We start from the raw sequence: 21,721 nt of genomic DNA, 5'->3' as shown, positions 1-21,721 counted from the left end.
GGAGACAGAGTTCATGTTGGAGTAATTTGCCAAAGACATTTTTTTGAAAGGATTTTGAACAAGGGATATTAAAATGAAATTTTTAAAGAAAAGCTTATGGAAGGTTTATAAACGCTATAACCAAAAGTTTTTCGACAAAAATTTCAAGGTAAATCACACAAGCTCTGATACCAATTATTGGATATTATTCCTTTTATATATCAGCTCAGATACCGATTTGTTGGAAATATAACAATCTGATCACCACAACAAAAGGCTCGGTTACCAGTTACTGTGTGACAGATATATTAGTTTAAGATATAAGATATATATATATATATATATATATATATATATATATATATAAAGAATAATAATTGCGAAATAAGTATAAATATGAAAGCTATAAATGACTGAAAGCTATAATAATATAAATGACTGTATTTAAATGACGTAAAGCTATAAATAATATAAATGACTGTATTTAAATGACATAAAGCTATAAATACTAAAAATGACTATATTTAAATGACATAAAGCTATAATAAAGTATATAAATATATATATATATATCAAGTAGGTTCGTCAATAAATTGACTGAACTGGACTCATGGAGCGACTGGTCGATATTTGTTCTTTGAATGGACTGGTCGATATTGGGACTCTTGGAGCGACTGGTCGATATATGTTCTTTGAATGGACTGGTCGATATTGGGACTCTTGGAGCGACTGGTCGATATTTGTTCAAAGATCAATCCGACATTGGATAAGTAACAAAAAGTTCATTTAAAGCTCGATTTTATGTAAAACAAGTGTTTACAAAAGGGTACAAAATACATGGGTTTATGTATTTGTAGTTGAAGTATTTTTGGGTAAAAACATGCACACGGGTCGTGTAAGATAAGGCACAAGTGACACGGGTCGTGTAGGAGGGTTTTGGAGGGTTTTCTTGAAGAATGATGCTGACACGGGGCGTGTTGATTTAGCCTTGCTGAACACGGGGCGTGTTCATGATGCTGATGCTGACACGGGGCGTGTTGATTTAGCCTTGCTGAACACGGGGCGTGTTGAGGTTCAGAAGTATGAAGAAGGCAATCAGAGAGCAACACGGGGCGTGTTGATTTTGCCTTGGTTTTTAACACGGGGCGTGTTCGTGTCAGAGTCAATTTCGGGATTTTTGTGATTTGAAGGTAAGTTTTGTTTGTGATGTTTTGGCTAGGGTAATGGTGTTATGGTGTTTTGAGGATGTTTTCAAGGTTGTTTAGAGGTTGGAAGCAGGTTTATATAAGGTGGTAAAGGTGGTGAAATTTCTCATGAAGATGATGATGAATAGTGATGGGTTTTGTGGTTGATCTTGATGCAGAAGGTTTTGGGTTGTTTCATGGTTGTGTTTTGGTGTTTTGATGTAAGGAAAGTGTTTGGTGGTGTATGATGTGATGATCAAAGGTGGTGAAGATGAAAAACCTTTAGTTTCAATGAAGAAGATGAAGATGGTTGATGGTGTTCTTCATTTAGCTTCTTGTTTGATCTTGGTGTTCTTCACTTGGCTTCTTGTTTGATCTTGGTGTTCTTCATTTGGCTCCAGGGATTTGTCTTTGTTCTTAAGGAGGATGAAGATTTGTGATGTTCTTGGGAGAGTTTGTAGTTTGTAGAAGTGTTACGATATTACAAATGAACACACACTCTCACACATAAACTCACGTATACATATATAAGAGATAACAAATATCTTCTTCACTTGAGTGTATTTTGAAAGTCATTGGCTGGTCATGCAAGTTGATGTAGAGTAGGAGCAAAAAAACATGGGAAGGGATTTAGCTTCTTCATCTTTGACTTTTGTTGACTTCCTCCTTTGTTTGACTTATTCAACACATATACATACCTATATATATAATACATATATATATAACACATACATATATATAATACATATATATATATATATATATATATATATATATATATATATATATATATATATATTGTTTAAAATGGTTAGTCACACATATGTGTTTTCGTCATTCGCGTGTTTTCGTATTTTCCATTTTATCACGCATTCATGCAACCTGAAATAACTGATAATATTTGTTAGATTGTATAAAAACAGTTCATTTTATTTCAGTTATGGTCACATACAAGGTTACATAAGAACATTTTTCAACAACCTTGTTGAAGTTATTTCCCAGCTGAAAGAAAACCTGTGTACTCGATTTCACATGAAAGACCTTGGAAAACTTCGACATTTTCTTGGTTTGGAAGTGAGATATGAGAAGGGAGATATTATGTTGCACTAAAAAAGATATTCTATTGATTTGTTAAACAAGTTCGGTATGCTTGACTACAAACCTTCTGTCACTCCAGTAGACACGAATGTAAGATTGTGTGCTAATTTTAGAAGGAAGTTGGAGGATACTACAATGTACAGGAAAATTGTTGGAAGCCTTATTTATCTCACGTTAACAAGACCATGCCTTGCATTTGTGGTGGGCCTATTAAGTCGTTTCATGTAGACACCAAGGAAACCACACCTTGATGCCATTCGTAAAGTCCTGAGGTACATTAAGACAACAATAAACTATGGTATAGTGTTTAAGAGGGAGCCAATGTGTAAGGTATCTGGATTTTGTGATATTGATTATGCCGGTGATCTGAATACACGTCGCTAAACAACCAAATATGTTTTTATGTTGGGATCTAGTGTTGTATCATGGAGTAGTAAATGACAACCAACTGTATCCCTTTCCACGACTGAGGCGGAGTATTGAGCAGCAGTCATGGCAGCTCACAAAGTGTGTGGTTGATCCAACTCTTAAATAATTTGAACCATGAGGTCGACTACAAAATTCCACTATTTTGTGACAACCTATCATCAATTCATCTTGCAAAGAACCCAATGTTTCATGCTTGAACAAAACATGTGGATGTTCATTATCATTTTATTCATGAAAAGGTGTTGAAAGGAGAAATTGATCTGCAATATGTCAAGACATCTGAACAAGTTGTAGATTCATTTACTAAAGGCTTGTCAAGTAAGAAGATGGCTCAATTCTGTGAGCAAATGGGAATGATCGAGATAGGTGTTGAGAGGGAGTGTTGAAGTACAACACCTTCTCTATCTCATGTCACATGCTATGCACATGTGTTATTTTACTTTAGTTTATTTTATGTTCTTTGACTTAGTGTTTTTCCAATAATGAGTAGTTCCTTATTTTTAGAAGTCATGTGGTAGAGCTTTAGTTTCCTCTAGTATTTGTTTTTCTTTATTCGTGTAAGCCATGATGGTAGTTGTTCTGTAGTTGCTTTTCGTAAATCAGAAAATTACAATTTGTGTAAGTGTAGAAAATCTCTTTTATCGCCTGTGAGTTACATGCTCTCGAAGCTGCCACCCTCCACCCCGGTGACCTCTTTAATAGTTGTCGAAGCTGCCTTTATTAGGTTCAATATTTTTCCTTTTCATCATTCTCTTCCTAAATAATAATACAACCGTCGTCTCCGAACTAGTTCTCCTTCCTTTTCTTCTTCTACTGCCTCATCTACTTCTCCCTCCTCTTTGGATGGCCCCTGCCACTAGGCCTTCTGTCTCCTCCTTGGATGGCCTCTCTCTTAGGCTCGCCTCTTCTGATGTTGTTGTCGCCTCCCTCCGTCGGCACCTTCTTCGTTGGGTAACCTCTGATATGCAGTCATCGATATCGTCGGCATTGGCTCCGCCCTCCGCAACTCCACCTCTCTTTCTTGTTGCATTTTTATCGGACTCCTCATCCGCCGATTTCATGATCGTCGTTGTCGTCGTAGACTCTCTTCTTATTTTACAATAAAACCACCTCTGACCGCCGCTTCTTCTCTTTTCTTTTCCGACGAGTTGTCACTGTTAATGTCCATTGTCAAAGTTCTGTCATCGTCGCTACCGTTGTCTACATCTATTTTTTTATGTTTTTTTTTTTCTAGTTTAATCGTCTTCTCCAGATCAAACTACCGAGAGATGCTAGTATGTTAGCATCTAGGGGTTAGGTCCACGACCCAGTTATGTTAGTCCAAGAGCCCTTTATATATATATATATATATATATATATATATATATATATATATATATATATATATATATATATATATATATATATATATATATATATATATATATATATATACACACACATGAGGTTTAACCCTTATTAATCAAACAAGACATTATCTTATAGTGCCTTTGGATCACATGAGCTGGAAAATCTGTGTTTGTGTTTGTTGGCATGCTTAATAAAAATTTCATCTTCTCCACATGGCCCTTTGTTAATCAAAATTTCATCTTTCTTTGGTGACTCTCACCATACATGCATAAAAAAAAAAGTTTATATTGGTTTGAGGATTTTTACCATTGAAACCGACTTGAATGAAACCGGTTTGAAAAACCAATTAAAAACCAAATTTCAAACCTATTAATAATAATTTTCATATAGTAAAAAATGATGTTTCCATCAATAAGTTCTTCAATTTATTGTTAATATAGGATTTGTAAGTTTCCTACAATCGCTTTCATCCTTTTATTATCTCGAGCACCCAAATAAAATGTGTTTTAGCACACCCCATAGTCTAACTCCCACACCACTTGCCACTCCTAGTGGGAAAAATATTATTTTACAGAATATTTCTAATACAAAATGAGACACAAAATGCTCCCTTTATATATATTTAATGTCATTCTGATTAACTCGACATGATGGAATAATTAATGAGTATGGGACTAAAAACAATAAAAGGGTGGTTTTTTTCATCGAAAGAAAAGACATCAACTAAGCGATAATATAGAAAAATCATTTTATTATTTTGAAAAGCAAATAAAAAGATGCCAACAATATTTGGGCTTGATTATGCTTCGCATGAACCCAAATGATACTCTCTTTAAGCCGAAGTAGAAACTCTCCATTGGCCGCGCCAGCAGATGAGCCGATGTCATTTGGCGCGAAAAAATAAGCTGACAAGAAGTTAGGGTTTCGTATTCGCCCCGAAAATTCTAAAGCAATTTGAATTTAATCAACTTTATACCTACGCTTTATCTCTGTTTGATCAGCAAAAATGGCTTCGAAGCGACCGCGTTCGACGGAAAGCGACGAACAAGTAGTACAACAATGTGCCCCTATGATCAGAGGAGCTGAAAGCTCGTCGGTGAAGTTCAATAATTATAATCATAATCCGCCGGTGGTCGTCTTTGCTCATGGAGCTGGTGCTCCTTCAACTTCCGAGTGGATGACTAGGTCTTTTTGAACTTTTTGCTTTTGCTATATATGCATATGTCTTCACACAAATTTACGTGACTTAGTTACATTTTCTGTGTGTTACGCTAATTTTGCTAAATCAGTTCAAAATCGAACCTGCAGCTTCGGCTAAATTAGGATCCTTTAGGGTGGCCTTTCTGTATAATGCACATCAATTAGATTGTAGGGCTGGCTAGTGGTTAGTAGCTTGAAATTATGTCCAATGTGTTGTAATGCATGGTTCGACTCCAGCTACATGCCGTCGCTTTCCATGAATGCACACTTACAGATCGGAAGTCTGAGCGCGCCTAAAATTTGTCTGTACATATTGGGACTTTTAATAATCGGATCCCCTAGGATTAGTTTGATTTTTGTAGTCAAAAGTATACTAATCATGGAAATACTATGATTTGAACTTTGCAATTTGAAATGCTAATTTCATTAGAGATCTACAAGGGCCAATAGGCAAAAGGCATGTTTACTCAGGTCTTCATTTTTGCTTACCTCAAGATTTCTATCGAACCTCAGGCATGAGTTTTATGCAGATGGAGGACCTTGTTGGCCAATGCTTTAAATCCTGTAGAAGTTGTAACTTTTGACTACCCATGTGAGTTCTTAGTAGTTTAATCCATTTACATCTCTCTCTCATTCTGATACCCTTCTGCAGTATGAAGTTATGCATTTAATCCTTTCATATACACTTGATATGAGATTCATGCACAATGCTATGATAACTGATTAAGACTTCTTGCAGACATTTCTGGTCGAAGAAAGGCTGCACCAGATGCAGAAAAGCTTGTTGGGTTTCACTTGGAATTTGTGAGAAAGGTTGCAGCCAAATACCCAGAACACCCTTTGATCTTAATAGGAAAATCCTTGGGTTCAAGGTAATGATAACTGAACTTGAAATGAGGGAGTATATGAAAAGTTCATCTAAAATTTTCAATTAAGAAACATTCCTCTACTCTCTTTATGGATAAAGAAGAGTTTCTTTAATTTCCATGCAGAGTCAGTTGTATGGTAGCTGCAGAGAATGATATCGGGGCATTAGCTGTAGTTTGTTTGGGATACCCACTAAAGGTTTCCTACTAAAAATCCTTCATTTATTTATTTGGATGTTTAATATTGCATTTTCTTTTACTTATAAATCCAGACCTACAAGTTTTGCTCCATAACAGATTCTCAATAAAACAAAAAATGTGCAAAATGCTGACATTGTTGTAGACCACATGTAAAATAGTATTTGAAAAGATTGATAATGTTGCAGGCCAAAAATGGAGCCATTCGAGACGAAACCCTCATGAAACTTACAGCTCCTATCATGTTTGTACAGGTAAAACAAAAATGTAACTATTCAAAAAAAAAAAAAAAAAACTATGTTAATATCTTTTATTTTTGAAATTTGATACTTAGCATCAAGGTTTGGTTTTTATTCTTGTGTGATGTAGGGAAGCAATGATAATTTCTGTCCACTGAAACTTTTGGAAGTGGTGAGGCAGAAGCTGAAATCTTTAAATGATTTGCATGTGATTGAACATGGTGATCACTCATTCCAAATTGCAAAAAAGAATCTTGAGTTAACTGGAATGACTCATGAAGAAGCTGAACAACGTGCTGCTGAATCCATTGCAATGTTTGTCTCACGAATCAAGAATGAAAAAGTGATCACTGGACCCACAGTAAGTCTGTATGAGTAACATTTTCTATCATCACAACCATAATTCATTTCCCTAATGAATATTTATAACTCATATTATTTACCAACTTCTGTTATATTGTTAATTTATCATTTATTAAAGTAGATAACACATAGGAAAGATAGTAATAGTAGTAGCAGTTGTTATTGTTATTGTTACACACTTAGAGATGTTTTTTGTCATTGTCATTGTCACTATCACTGCTGCTGCTGCTGCTACTGTTTCCATCTTTTTTGCAATTGCAATTGTTTTCTTTCTTTTTTGAGTGTTTCTCTTTCTTCTTGAGATCACCTATCTTGGGTATGCAATTGGTCATGGTCCCATCCTTCTTTTTTTCCTCCTGCCGCCGGTTTTGGGGCGGCGTTTGGCGGCTGATCATGGTGGTGCATCTGGTCAGCCACCTTCTTGTAAGCCGAATTTGCCATTCCTTTTGCTGAATTTGCCATCACTTTGACTTTGTTGGTGAATTTGTGTTCATTCTCTTTAGTTTGACAGCAGGAGCAGGTGTGGTTACACTTGTTCTGGGTAGGGGCATTTTGGGGATTGTTTGGTTTTTGGTGGTGGTTCTGGGCATGGGTGTGGTCAACTGGTCTTTGGCATTGGATTGAAGCCATTAGTGTTTTTGTTTTTCTAATGGTTTGAATCTTGATTGATTGCTCACTCACACACATGGAAACACACAGTGGCATATGTATTTATAGGGATATGATCTGCAATGGGAATTGGATTCCCGTTTTGCAAAACTGGAATTGGATTCTTATTTTTATATTTTTGTTAGTGAGTGCCTTACAGTAGTGGTTTGATTCTTTCGTCATCTTATGGTTTAGTAAAGAAGCCACATATGTTATATTATATAATAATTAGTGGAACGTAAATTTGGCGTGTATTACTTTCTCTTTTGCAAAAAGTGGCATAAAAACAACCAACCAAAATACTAAAAAAAAGATAAACTTGAATACGTGGCTAAAAAGTTGAGCCACAAGTGCCAAATATTTAAAAAAAAAAAAAAAAAAAAAAAAGATAACTGGGATTGCCATTCATGTAGTTCTACGAAGATTTCGAGGTTGATTTTTGGCATTAGTTTGTTGATTGAGTGTATAAAATAAATAGTAGAGAAGGCAACAATTTGAATAAACACATGCAACCTAAAACTTGTGCAAACATAAAGACTCAACCTAGAACTAACTCGCAACATTTTAATAGAACACGTGTGAACTAGAAGTTGATGCAATTCAATTTTGTCAAGAAAGCAAAAGTGTTGAAGAAGAAGAGTGCCAAAATGTTGAAACTGGTATATTAGTAAGTGCGATTTAACTTATTATTTGTTGGCCAATTTATTATTTTCTAAAGTTAATTAACAATTTTAATTAAAATTTCTACAGATGAGTAGGAAGAAATTTAGGAAGAAGTCAGAGATGATACTGAAAAAGAGGCATAAGTCGGAAAGGATACTAAAACTGAAGCTTAGTCAACGAATATATGATAAAAATGGGAGAGGGTCAACAATTGAGAAAGCAATAGCTTTAGATTAGTGTAGCTTTTTCTAGAATATGGGAGCCCATCTTTTTGTATCATATGGATACACGTTGTAGACTAGACGAGCATATCATTTCGGCATCTTCATACAACATTTACATAGATTTTGAGGCTTTTGGTAGGTGCATTGATTGATTTATGGCGTTTGTTTATGTAAACCAAATGATAGTGGGAGTCTAGCTTTTTCTTAATATTGGTCATGCCATCGGTACATTTTAGCCCGATATTGGTCATGTCATCAAAGTTAACACTTAGAATTGAGAGAACATCATAAGAATCCCCAAAAAGGGATTCATATTTAACAAAATGTCCATTTTTTGGGGGTTAGTAGCTAAAATCGACCTACTATTTGGTGGCAAGAAAGTTATGTATAGAAAATAATAACATATGTTTATCTTTCCTATGTCTCAATCTTAAATGTTTTCAAGATAATTGACAAGAGTGATGTTAAACACTTGATTAATGTTGTTTGTGTAGTGCTTCCAAATGTTGTATTGTCCATGTAAATGTTTATTGCACAAAAATCTTCAAACCAACATCATACATAAAATATCTTCAAACGTTCACGTTCAAAAGCACTTGAATAAATAGTCTTCGACAAACTTTCACTCTAGTTGCCATCCATCTAAGAAGTAGGTACATATTCCTCAATCTATGGACGTGTAATGGATCTCATGTCATCATCTTCACCATAGGCAGAATCTTGGATCTTTGATAGGGTCGATATGATCAACAACTTGTCTTATCATGTTATTCCCTAAGTTTAGTCATCATCTTTTCTTGTCATCTTCTTCAACACATTGGCAACCTATATCTCATCATTATTTATCATATTTTTGAAGTTTGAATAGAACTAATGATTAAACTGTTCCATATTCTTTCTCACACAATCTTCCAAGTGTAGTCTTGACATCTTGTTACATTTCAATAATCTTCTTTAATGCCCTCATTGTTTCAACTTTCAATCCACAAGGTTGCATATATTAAAGAAAATGGTGATGGTTACAGATACAAATAAATTAATCATTACATAGGTGTTCTATTTCTTGGCATTGGTGATTATTTGTTGATCATTGCATAAGTCCATTATTGCAATATTGTTCCACTACAAACTTGGTCCATTGCATAAGTCCATCATTGCGGATATTTTTTTTATTGCTAATTTCTAACCCAACAGTAATAGTGGATCAAATTTGTCGTTCCTTAAGGTTGAGAGGTCAAGTCCGATCGGAGACAGACGACACTAAGAGTAGATTAGTTGTTCCAAAATAAAAAATGAAATTGCTCTAACAACTTTATTTGCAAAAATGCAAGTAAACAATTTCACAGTGACTAGCTGTGAAGTTGTTCATTGCTTTTAAATTGTCATATTTTCTAAATAACTTTAGAAACTAATTTCTCACAAAGGAATGAAAAACAATCTATGAAAGCAAAAAGAAAACAATTCCAAGCGATTTGCGTTACATCACACCAAATTTGTTACATGCAAACCTTCACATTAAACATTGCGAGTAATTTACTTGTCATAGCCAATTTGAAGCTAATGTGAAATGGATAGTTATGGTTAAGAAGATTTCAAAACTTATTTTCGATATAAAATACGAGAAATTCTTTACGAGGAACTCTCAGGTTTGATCCATTTTGTCGTTTTTGTGTCGAATGACATGCAAAAATGCCCTTGTTTTGTCATTTTCGTTTTTTCACAATTAACATCAAGGACCAACTAATTGTGATCAACTTCTCAAATGCAAAATGTAAAGGATTTTAAACAATTCTTTTTGTGAAGTTCTATTTTCATTCTATTAATCTAACGACTCATCAGAATTTGCCAATGAAAACTTCACCTCTAGGGACAACGGAAGCAAATGAAATGAAAGAAATTCCAATATGTTGCTAGAGTAAAGACATCATAGAAAAGCTAATTTGGATTGTCAACTCAAGTCACCTTTGGCAATAGATGTTCAACAGAACAAGTTGAACATGAGAGGCCATTAGTGCTAGTTATCGTTGTTAGGGATCTCTACTGCATTCTTGTTATACTCTTCCATATCCTTCTTGTAAGCTTCCATGGCTTCCGCAGCCTCATCATTCCATTTCTGCTTATCTTCTTCTCTCAATTCCTTCCACTTCACGGAAATCAGAGCAGTCATTTGGGAATTGCTGATTCCTCCTGCCTTTTCTTTTGACAAATCCTTCCTTGCCTCTTTGCTGATTCATGTTAAACACATGATTATTGATTTGAATTGAGTATCAAACAACTTATTTTGCTTCAAATCCTAAAATGGTCATCAAAGAACTTGATCTTTGTTTCAAATCTTGAAATGGGTACCTAAAAAAGTTACCTGAAAAGAAGAAAAGAAGATGGAGGACGCTTGGGCTTGTTAGGATCAACGTTCTTCTTGTTCTTGTTCTTCTTCTCTTCCTTCTTCTTAGTCTTCTCTTCCTTTGTTTTCTAAAAAATAAGGCCCAATTAAACAAATGCCAAAACTAACTCAGCAAAAGCTAGGGACACAAACCTTAATGATGGTTTCTGTTTTCTCTTTCTTTTTAAGCAATTGTAAAGCTTCCTGCTTTAGAACCTTCAAAAGCTCATCTTCTTCCTTCTTAGCATTTTCAGCTTCCTCTTCTTTATTCTGCTTGTACACCTCCATTTCTTGTGTATATTGCTTGTTCTTCTTCTTTGCCACTTTTTCATACCCTGCTTTTTGCTTGTCTGTCATGTTCTTCCATTCTTCTCCACAGATTTTAGCAATCTACCAACACCAAACTCATTAATTAGTTCTTCATAAAAAAACAAACACACAAACAATTTTGACTAAATTGATCTTTTAAACTCAAATTACCTCCACCATACTCTTGCTTTCTGCAATCAGAGCAGTTCTTTTCTCTTTCATAAACAAGAAATACGCAGACTCTGGTCGCTTTGGCTTCAATGGATCTTTCTCCTTCCTGTACGCAGAAAAGAAATCCATAAATCATAATAATAATCCTCGAGAACAGAGTTACTAAAAAACTTGATTTTTGCTTTAAATCTTGAAAAGGGTATCAAAGAACATGATTTTTGCCATAAATCTTAAAATGGGTATCAAAGAAAGGACTTGATAATTACTTGCTCTTTTTGTTATCTCCCTCTTTTTCTGCTTCTTGTTTGAACTGCATGTATTGTTCAAGCAACTCCATAGCTGTCTTCTGTTTCTGTTCTTCTTCCAAAAGCTTCATAGCTTCACTTTCTCTTTTCTCATTATCCATAATTTTTGAATAAGCCGCTTTCTCAATTTGATACTTCTCTTCGTACGGCTTCTTCTCTTCGGGGGTGAGTGTCTTCCATTTCGCCCCCAAAATGTTTGCGACTTCACTGAACTCTGCTTCTGGATTTTCTTTCTTGACCTGTAAAAATCATAAAAACCCCATGATGTTATCAATTTATCGAAGCTTAGAGGCTTTACTAACATTTTATAAGATGAAATTAAAGAAAAAGGATTGTTGCTTGCCTCAGTCCAATGATCTTTACACCACATGATGTAGGGAGTTGCTGGCTTTTTAGTATCTGTGCAACCTTTCTTCTTCTTCTTCACTTGATCTTTGTCTTTCGACGAGTGCAAAACGGGCAGTGTCTGAGAACAAATCATCAAGAACTTTCATAAGTGGTGATCAAGTTTCTCAAAGACTAGAACCAAGAATCAAGCACACAGATTATTAAAGATGTGAAACAAATATATGTTAAAACCTGTTTCTACGTTTCACAACAGTACTCGTTCAAGATTCAACCCTAGTTTCAGAATCAAGAGCTTTCAAAATCAAGAATCAACACACATACTTCATTATAAATGTAGAACAGATAATCAAGAACCTAATTCTGAATTTCCCAGTAATTCCCAATTCAAGATGGAAACCCTAGCGCCAGGATCAAGTACTTCCATCGATTATATAAACTTTCGCAAACTTAAAATCAAGATTTTGCAAGCAGAAAATAATGTATTCTCTTGGTTGAAATCACTTATTTATCGAAAACCCTGATTGATGGAAGTTTCAGAAAAGTTAATGACATACCATGGTGGGTTTGAATTCTTTCAACTTCTTCAACTTCTTGAGCTCCATTTTAACTTTCTCTTGCTCTCTGTTATGTGACTCGAGTTCTTGCTCCTTCAGTTTCAAAAGATCCTCTGCTTGTTGCTTCTCAAGCGTCATCTTTTGAAGTTTCTCTTGCATTTCCTGCAACTCTTTCTCAAATGAAATTGATGTTGCTTCGGGTTTCGGATGATTTTTCCCTTTTCCTGATTTCTTGATCTTTGGAGATTTGTGTTGAGAAAGGCTGTCGGAGTTCTCTTTGCCGGCAAAAATGTGATCAAACGCCAATGGTGGCTGAGATATAGCTCCGGCGACAATGTTAGATTCATTCTGTGAAGAGTTTTTGGGGTGCAGTGGCTTTCTGGTTCTCTTCTTTGTCGGAATAACGATGGGAATCGCGGTGGCGACGTCGGCCATTTGGGTATTTGAATTTGCAGAGCAAAGAGGAGGATATTTTGTTGGTTTGTGCACTGTGTAGTGATTGAGGGATTTATGGTGACTTTCTAACGGTTATCTTTTGGAATTCGGAATGATTTGCCTAGATTTGAAAATCTTACCGTTGAACAACTTTCCATTTCCGGTTAATAATTTAATGTCCAAAAAAACAAAAAAAAAAAAAGAATAGTTTGAAAATTTTAGCGTCGAGGAGCTTTCCATTTAGTAAGTTCAATTAAAAAAAAGCTATTAAAAAGAGGTTCAATTAAAAAAAAAAAAAAGATATTAAAAAACTTAAATATCGGAGGAATCATTTAATTCTTTTTGACATTTCAAAATTTTAACTTAAATTTTTATACAGACGTAGGGGGCGTTGCAACAATAATTGATATGTCCATTTTAAATTGATATGTCAAGTCATCAATAATTTAATATGCCCATAAACCAATACTTCTAGAGATTCAAGGTCGTTATAGTTTCCATTACACTCAAATCAGTTGTGTTATTACATAAACTTTCTACATACTTTTTGGCTTTTGCTATTAAATATTTTCCTGGATTTTCATTTCAACAAATTCACGTATTCCCTTGGTATTTTTACGTAACCAAGACATCAAAAAAAAAAAAAAAAAAATGAAAATTTGGTTTTAATATCAAACTGGAATCCCTCCAACATCAATCATCTACCACCAACTTCATCAACAAATCATTCCACTGATCAATTGGTCCAGGCAAACACCAATGCAAACAATCATACTGAACTTTAGCTTTCTTATCTTTTGCAAAAGGGTAAAAATGTCTATATGCACCTGGATGCCCATCTGGTCTCACCAACGAAAGAGGCATCACATCAAGAAGTTTCAATTTCTTCCCCTTTTCAGAAGCTCGAGCTTTAGCTTTTGCAAATTCTGGCAATTCAACCTCTCGTAGGATTCTATTCAATATTCCCAACTCAAACTCACCTTCTTTAGCTGGCACCCTTCTATCACAAGTCCCGCCATTTGACCATGGCCCGTTTTCAAAGTGATCTGGAGTTGATGTTCTGAAAATAATCGTACTCTGTTTGTTTGAATTCATAATGAAATCAAAAAGATTCTTTATGACTTTCTGGTAAGCAAAATTGAAACCAAGATCGGTGTAGTTCTTTCCCTCACAGCCATGGCAGCCGAGAATGGTATTGTTTTCATAGTAGATCGCTGTTCTTACAAACCATTTACCAGAGGAGAACAAGACGTAATCCCATGTGTCAAATTGTTGGGTCCAAATTTTGTCAAGAATGTCAATGTGGAGTTGTATTTCAGAGGACGGAATATGGTTTTTATCTTCAAAAGTCTCGGCTTTTGCAAGAAAAGGAGACCAGATAACCGATACTGTAAGATTGTAGGATGGAAAATGCCATTTCCGGTTTTTGTAATCTTTATCATGGAAAAGTTCAACGGCATCTTCTACCTGATTAAAGGAAACAAGACACAGAAACTTACACCAGAGACCATAACTGTTCATATGAAACCATATAATAAACTTGTTCTTGATTTCAAAACTAAATATCAAGAAAGCTTTACCTGAGACAGAAGACAAATGAAGGATTGAAGATGATTCCGAGTTATGGAGTCGCCAATAAAACCCCACGTTTTACCTCTCATCATTTCAAGAAATTTCTTGGCATCAAAAGGAGGCAATTCACAAGCTTTGGGACTCCACCTCCAGTGAAGATACCCGGTGTCCGGCCTACCATTTCCGATACAATTTTGATCACTTTCAATCCATCTGCAGGTGTTATTGGTGTATGGTGCTCCTCCCGAATTCGGTTTCCATTCACCATGGAAAATATCGCACTTTTCTGACTCATCATCGTCTTCGCAACAATTTCCAGGAAACACATTCAGTCCCAGAAAGTTTGTATTTTTTTTTAAAAAAAAACACGTTTAAAGTATGGATATGGTTGAACATGAACAGATATCTGCATCCAGATTTATTCTGGGATATGATATAATTGTGTAAATAGAAAAAATATGAGCCTCGTATTTATTACATTAATACAAATCTTAGCCAGTGACCATTGCAGGAATTGAATACAAGTAATTGTAGATCGAAACTACAGAAAACTAAAATCTCGATTCAAATCCATAATAGAAATGAATGACAATATACAAGTACGAAATGGATACCTTTAGGATAACTTTGGTTTAAAACCTTGGGAGATTCAGCAAAATCTGAAGGAATCGGCTTTTCATTCTTCGTCACAAAAGGAATACCAAGATTATTATCAGAAACATTGGGAATCACACTGGACGATTGTGATAAATGAAATCTGAATCCAAAACCCACTAATAAAATCAAAATCCCTAACTTGAAAACCCAGTGATTATAAGCTGACCTCCACCAATTTTGCTTCATTACAACTTCACTCAGTTTCTTTACAGTCAATTTCCCCACAAATTAAGGAAGCTCATATATTTAAGAGGGGCGACCAACATTCTTTTCCTTGACTAAAATACAAAAACTACTTAATTTAATGTATATAGACTATTAAAAAATTCTTTTATTTTTAACTTTTAATAAAACTAAGAGTAGATTGTCACTTTTGGTCCATGGTTTACACCTATTTAAATTCTAGTCAAACTTCTCAATTTTAATATGGTTTTAAATTGAATGCATGGTTCCACACCTTAAAACCATTTCTCAAATGCTTGTAAAATGACAATTTACCCATATTTTTTTTTCTTTTTCTTATTTTTATATAATTTAAGATTTTAAATTATTATGAGCCCCCTTACTCTTTCCTATCCACTCTTTAGACCATATAGTATGGTGGCTACCTAAGGCGTGTAAGGATGATTTGGTGGGCATGCCTATGAGTGAACACCACCCCCATGTCTTGTGGTGGTGGTGTATTGTAGGGTGGAGCTCGCTATGAGTGATCACAGAGGAAAGAGGGAAAGACGAGATGGTCTCAAGACCATTGAAGGATCTTAAAAAAATAAAAAATTTACCTAAAAATACTAACCAACTATATAACACATTTCCACACTGCAAACACCAATTCTTTCTATCTATACTATAAATTATTTTTCATTCTAATAAATTAAACCATAAACAAAAACCAAATACGTCAAAATTTGATTCAACCATCATCTATACGTGTTAAACACAACACCTCGACAATATGCACATTTCAATTCATCCACTGACAAGTTATGCATATGTCACAAGGCTCATATATTCAACACCAATACCCTTTTCCCAACATCTATTTAAACAAAATTGCTTCAACCTATTATAGATATGTAACTCTAATATATAACAATAAAATGTAACGAACCCTCGACAACAAGTAACCCCTTCTCAATAATTATTGTAGTTGACTCCATCAATGGCTAACCTTGGTAGCATGTACCAGATTATTGACTTATATGAGTATTAACACTTCTATTCCAACATTTTCAACTAAACTTGTAGTGTGAAAATACACTTATCCAGTACTGATGCAATGACCTTTACTTTGTAACCCTATAAGGTGTTGGCCCTAAGAGTAACGCCCTTAACTAACATTATTAATATAATCCAGGTCAAACTTTCATTATACAAGTGTAAACTCTACACTATATGACTCATATATAATCATAATCTAGAATCTAATTTGGCGCTTTTGCAATCCAATTACCCATAATACATATGATACTAAACTTACCAAAAATGTTTTTTTCGTATTTTTTTGCTATTTTCACCGAGATGTTTAATGAGATCCCACATCAATAATATGCTAACACCTTAATTGAGTAAACTTGTAACACCCGTTTTCTAGAATAGATCAATTGAGGACTCAGAAGGATCAAATGTAAGGTTTTTGGGTAAACCCTTGTGCCATGACATGGCATACTAATTTCAAGAATGCACATTTTGGATGGTCGCCATGATGTGGCAAGAGGAAGGCCACGACATGGCAGCTGAGCAGCCCAATCCCACAATATTTAGGGTTTTCTCCATATTAAAGCACCGATTCTCAAGGATTAAGGCATCCTCTTCAGCCTCCAACCCCTCAACATGAAACCCTAGCCTCCATGCATGCTTGAGATTCTATTTTCTTGATTTGGAGCTTAGTATTTTGATTTTGGTCGATCTTAAGGAATAAGCAAGTTCACTTTGGTGCAAGGAAGCAAGGAGGTGGTTTGGATCCATCATTTCCTTATGATTTCTGAACTACTTGAGGTCTAAAGTTCATACATTGGAAGTTATTCTTCTAGATTCAAATTTAGGGTTATTTTGGGTGGTTTTGTTCCCTTCCATGGATGATCTTGGAGTTTGAGGAACTTTAGAGCTTGTTATGGTCCTCTTGTTGTCTATAAGCTTCTGATAATTGAGAAAAGAGTCATGGTTGGAGTTACTTTGTGTCCATCTTCAATATTTGGCCTTATTAAGTACTTATTGGATTTAAAAGTGTAGATCTTGCCTTGTGGTGGAGTCCTAATACATAAAGTTGTAAACTTTATCCTTTAAGTCATTGAAAAGGACTACATCTGAAGTTATGAGTCTAGATTTGTAAGGATTAAGCTCTTAATGAAGAATATGACAATCTACTGGTTCCCATGATGTGGCAATGGGCTTGCCATGACGTGGTGGATCTATACTTCGTGACTATATTGTCCTGGCATGCCCACGATGTGGGATCTCTATATCGTGGTGAGCATTGACCTAGTTGACCGTTGAATTTTGACCAGTTTAGCTTTTGGTCAAAATTAAAGGAACTAGGCTATTGATTAAGAATCTATCTATGTTTGGTGCTAGTTGGTTTGCAGGTGCAATCGGTATAGGGATTAAGGGCGTTATTGTGTTTCCTTGGGTCTTTGATTCACATGAGTTTCCTTACCATACTATGTGTTACAATAAATATCCTTATATGTTAGGATATATGAGTAGTAGTATGCTGGTTAGAGTATCAGGAGGTAGGTGATCATCTAGTTGAGTGGTCTAAGGGTTGTATGTAGTCATGTAGGATAGCCTGAGAACTCTTGATCTAGGCTTTCTTGCTTCTTCCTTGTTTGGTTGTGGCTCTAGAGTGGGATCACATGTTCGACTGTCTATCTCACCTCTGATTACATATAGTTATACATTCATCAGTGATATGTCAGTGGTGACGTAGAGTACCATATGAGGCCCATGTGGTAATGAGCTATTAGAAATGTAGACCAATATAGGTAGTTACATGTGCTTATGTTCTTGCTTGATTTCTTATTTGATTTATATGTTGACATATTAGGTGGTAGGTTGAGGCGGTCCTGCTTTGTGTGGAAGGCCAAGATACCTTGTGTTGGATTTGGTGTCTAAGCCCATAACTATAACGGGTATGTACTTAACCCGATAGTATCATGGTCCTTTTGGGTTGCCTTCACCAGTGCAATTTGATAAGATGGTTTTTTGAGAATAAGGTTATTTATGATTTATTAATATATTATAAGTATAATATATTAATATGGTTAATTAATTAGTATTGTCCAAGAATTAATTTGGAATTAATTTTGTGGTCAAAAAAGACTAATTAAATATGGAGGGATTGATTGTGTAAATAAATGATTCTTATAGTATGAGCTAAGTGATCCATGATTATGTAGATGGGCTAAACCAATAATATAACCCATGGATAGTCCATTGAGGTTAAACCCATGTAGCATAGGAATGTGGAAGGTCATGGATCAATTGGGTTTACAAAGTGTAACCTTAACATTTGCCACAACTATAAATAGAACCCTCCATATACCAAATCGGTTGCACCTACAATTGATACAAGTAACTTATTCTCTTAGATCCTCGTTTTGCATATTGGTGTTTGTGAACCATTAGAGGCATCACACTTGAGGTGCTTAAGATTTCAAATGTCAAGAACTCTACCCTACTCAAGAAGTAAGCATCCAAACTATATTTAACTATATAGCTTCAACTGTATGCTAGCTAGGGTGAATGCTTTGGAAAAAGAAAATGCATGTATAATGAGAGAAAACATAGATTCAAAGCATTTAATGTTGCAAGTGCACTTAGGAAGTGTTATAGTGCTCAAAACCCAACAGTGGTATCAGAGTCTAGGATTGTTTTCTATTATATTTGATGCTTACTTGTTTTCAAAGTTGAAAAAATCGAGTATTCTGCATTCTGCCTGATGAACTCGCCAATTCCACCAGGTAACTCGATGAGTCCATGCATAAATGAAGCTACTCGACGAGTCCAGTTCATGGACTTGCCGAGTTGGCTGATCAGAGTGTAGAATTTCATGTTTTTTAGCCAAAATTGGATATGATCATTACCACAAACTGTTTTGAATCATAAAAATATGTTATTTAAGATATGGTAGTGATCATGCTCATCTAATTGAAAGATAATTATCAAAGTTTCATGTTTTGTATTAGTTTATACGATTAGGCCAATTAAATGAAATTTGTTTGATATGAATTATTTTGTTCTTATGAGTTTAAATAGATCATTTATGTATTATTTGATTATTGTGTGAGTTAAATTAGTGATCTAAATGCTTTTAAATGTTCTCCATAACTTGTCCTCAAGTTATGGAAAAGTAAAGTCACTTCTTTAAAAAGCATTAAAACTCATAAGTTATGGACTTGAAGAGTTTTGACAAGTTTCAAAACTTTCCCTCAAGTTTTGGAATTTGCAAAGTCTCATTAAATGAAACTTTAATTCCAAACCCTAGAGTTTTAAAAGTTAAAATTCAACCCTTACACTTTATATTATAAGTTTAACCATATTAATCACATGTGATTATAACACTTCCTAGTAAGTGTTTCCTAGTCCCTAAGGGTGTTTCTTTGCATGTTAGTTGTTTAAAACACTAATTACATGCCTATATATGCCATTATATGTCATTTAGGACTCGTTTGTGTCTCGGGAATTCATTCGTGGAACATCTCATCCTTACGCGAACCTTCAATCGAATCACCCACATAAGGTGAGTTCATACCCCTATATTTTCCGAGTTTTTAATGTTTTCAGGAGGGGGGGGGGGGGGGAGACAAGTAAAAGCACAAGTAATCTTGTGTTTAAAAATATAATTTGATTTATTATATTTTCCTATCATTAGTATACATTGAATATTATTAAATATGAATACCCTTTTCAAGTAAAAAAATATTAGAATATTATTTTTATATATTTAAGTATCAACCAAACTTCTATAGATATAAAGTTAAACTTTAAACATCTTATAAATTTTAACAATTCGTAATTACATATTTGAGAAAAAAATATATTATACACGTGTTTATTAAGTAATTTTATCAATTGTGTAGGAGAGAAATAGCTACAACTATATTAGTTTATAGAAAAATAATATGAAATATTTGGATTCAAAAAGTACCCATTTGAAAAACTATTTCATCTCCAATGTTCTTTATTTCAAGGCACCATTCTTTAATCCTAAAAATTATAACCACTTTTTACCACTACACGATTGAGGTCGACGATAAAACTAAATCCTTTGTCCTGCATATACCCAAGATGAATGCAAGTTTAGGTTTTAAAATATTAATGCTTAGAAACACCATATGTGTTAGTCCCCAAATGATTTTTGGCACATTTCAAATCGACATAATGACAAAATATCCATACTGAATAAATCGTGTTGTGAGTATCGAATATTCAAAACAGAAATTCATAGTATATTACTTCTTAAACCATCAAAATATCAAGATAACTAAGAAGTTGATTGAAAATATTATCTTGTTAAATGCTAATTCAATATAATCATGATGAAAAGTCATTGTTTGCTCACAAGTTACCCCATCCCACCAAGTTTATAAATATCACCACAGTTCTTCTTAAACCAGCAAAAACAACATTTCAAAGAAACAGAGAACTTAATATATATATATATATACACACACACACACACACACACACGCACACACACACACATACACACAGAGACACGCTTTTAGAATAAATATAAAAGACATCAAAAGATAGAAAAATCATGAATTATGTAATTTGATATATTATTATATATGATCTGTAGTTTGTCAGAAAAAAAAAATTCAAGTTGCACATTCAAAATAAAGAGGCTTTCAAGTTTCAATTTGATGTTCCATTACAACTTACACATAACCACACATTATTTGAGACATTTTGTTGAACACATGGGGTACCTGTTCTGTAACCTGCCAAAAGAATTTCCAACCCACGATTCTCAATCCCATAAAATAACTAAGAAGGCATAACGAATCCATCGACTTAGTACTTCAATTTTACATGATTATAGCTGTTGAACCTTAGAAGAAAATAAAAACATAATGAAAAAATGCTAGCCAAGCGAAAATTCATACTTATCATTTCACTCAAATGGTTCTAGTAACTGGTATTGCCCTATGACCTAGATCCAATCCCAAGCTTCATGAGCTTCAAATCTGACCCTAAAATCCCAAAATCCGATTTCAAAAAACGAACCTCGGGTTTGTATAAAGCCCTTTAAATAGATAAAACTCACTTGGCAAAACGAGGATCGGGACCTTAAGTTGAAATAACAACAACACCGGAGGCGGCGGCGGTAGCTGGAACGTGATAACGTAAAGTTGATGATGAGGAAATCGTCAAATTTTTTAAGGAGGGAGAGAGTAGCATAGAAAAAGAAGTGGCAAATTCTTTATTTTAGGACTGGAAAAATATAATTTTAATGTTGATTTAATAGGATTTGAATAAAAGAAAAGAAATTCGATTGAAGTGTAAAATTTTGAACAGGAAAACAAAAAAACGAGTTATCCA

At 34.5% G+C, this 21,721-nt stretch overlaps 3 protein-coding genes across 4 annotated transcripts; 1 reads left to right on the top strand and 2 right to left on the bottom strand.

Annotated features, from left to right (window-relative positions):
- Positions 1–4,869: 4,869 nt before the first annotated feature.
- On the top strand, positions 4,870–8,794 carry LOC145034428 (uncharacterized). Of its 2 annotated transcripts, none has more exons than XM_078982836.1 (8): positions 4,870–5,225; positions 5,771–5,832; positions 5,980–6,112; positions 6,233–6,305; positions 6,493–6,558; positions 6,674–6,904; positions 8,126–8,221; positions 8,305–8,794. In XM_078982836.1, the coding sequence occupies exons 1-8, from the start codon at positions 5,047–5,049 to the stop codon at positions 8,452–8,454; spliced, it is 990 nt and encodes a 329-aa protein (XP_078838962.1). In that variant the 5' UTR covers positions 4,870–5,046; the 3' UTR covers positions 8,455–8,794. The 2 variants fall into 2 exon arrangements, with proteins under 2 accessions (XP_078838962.1, XP_078838963.1); XM_078982837.1 differs by having other exon boundaries at positions 4,872–5,225; positions 8,126–8,213; positions 8,305–8,440.
- Positions 8,795–10,282: 1,488 nt separating this feature from the next.
- LOC145034427 (high mobility group B protein 13-like) lies at positions 10,283–13,011 on the bottom strand. Its single transcript, XM_078982835.1, has 7 exons — positions 12,509–13,011; positions 11,950–12,072; positions 11,568–11,845; positions 11,302–11,407; positions 10,975–11,211; positions 10,801–10,910; positions 10,283–10,666 (listed from the first exon to the last, which is right to left on the bottom strand). The coding sequence occupies exons 1-7, from the start codon at positions 12,941–12,943 to the stop codon at positions 10,456–10,458; spliced, it is 1,500 nt and encodes a 499-aa protein (XP_078838961.1). The 5' UTR covers positions 12,944–13,011; the 3' UTR covers positions 10,283–10,455.
- A 432-nt stretch (positions 13,012–13,443) lies between these two features.
- Positions 13,444–15,453, bottom strand: LOC145034426 (protein trichome birefringence-like 23). The gene is made up of 3 exons (XM_078982833.1): positions 15,130–15,453; positions 14,524–14,816; positions 13,444–14,410 (listed from the first exon to the last, which is right to left on the bottom strand). Exons 1-3 carry the CDS (start codon positions 15,356–15,358, stop codon positions 13,637–13,639), a joined length of 1,296 nt encoding a protein of 431 aa, XP_078838959.1. The 5' UTR covers positions 15,359–15,453; the 3' UTR covers positions 13,444–13,636.
- Between the last annotated feature and the right edge of the window lie 6,268 nt (positions 15,454–21,721).

Source organism: Lactuca saligna, chromosome 3, assembly GCF_052625555.1.
Source record: "Lactuca saligna cultivar CGN05327 chromosome 3, ASM5262555v1, whole genome shotgun sequence".
NCBI lineage: Eukaryota > Viridiplantae > Streptophyta > Magnoliopsida > Asterales > Asteraceae > Lactuca > Lactuca saligna.
This window is presented reverse-complemented; position numbering and strand designations above follow the sequence as displayed.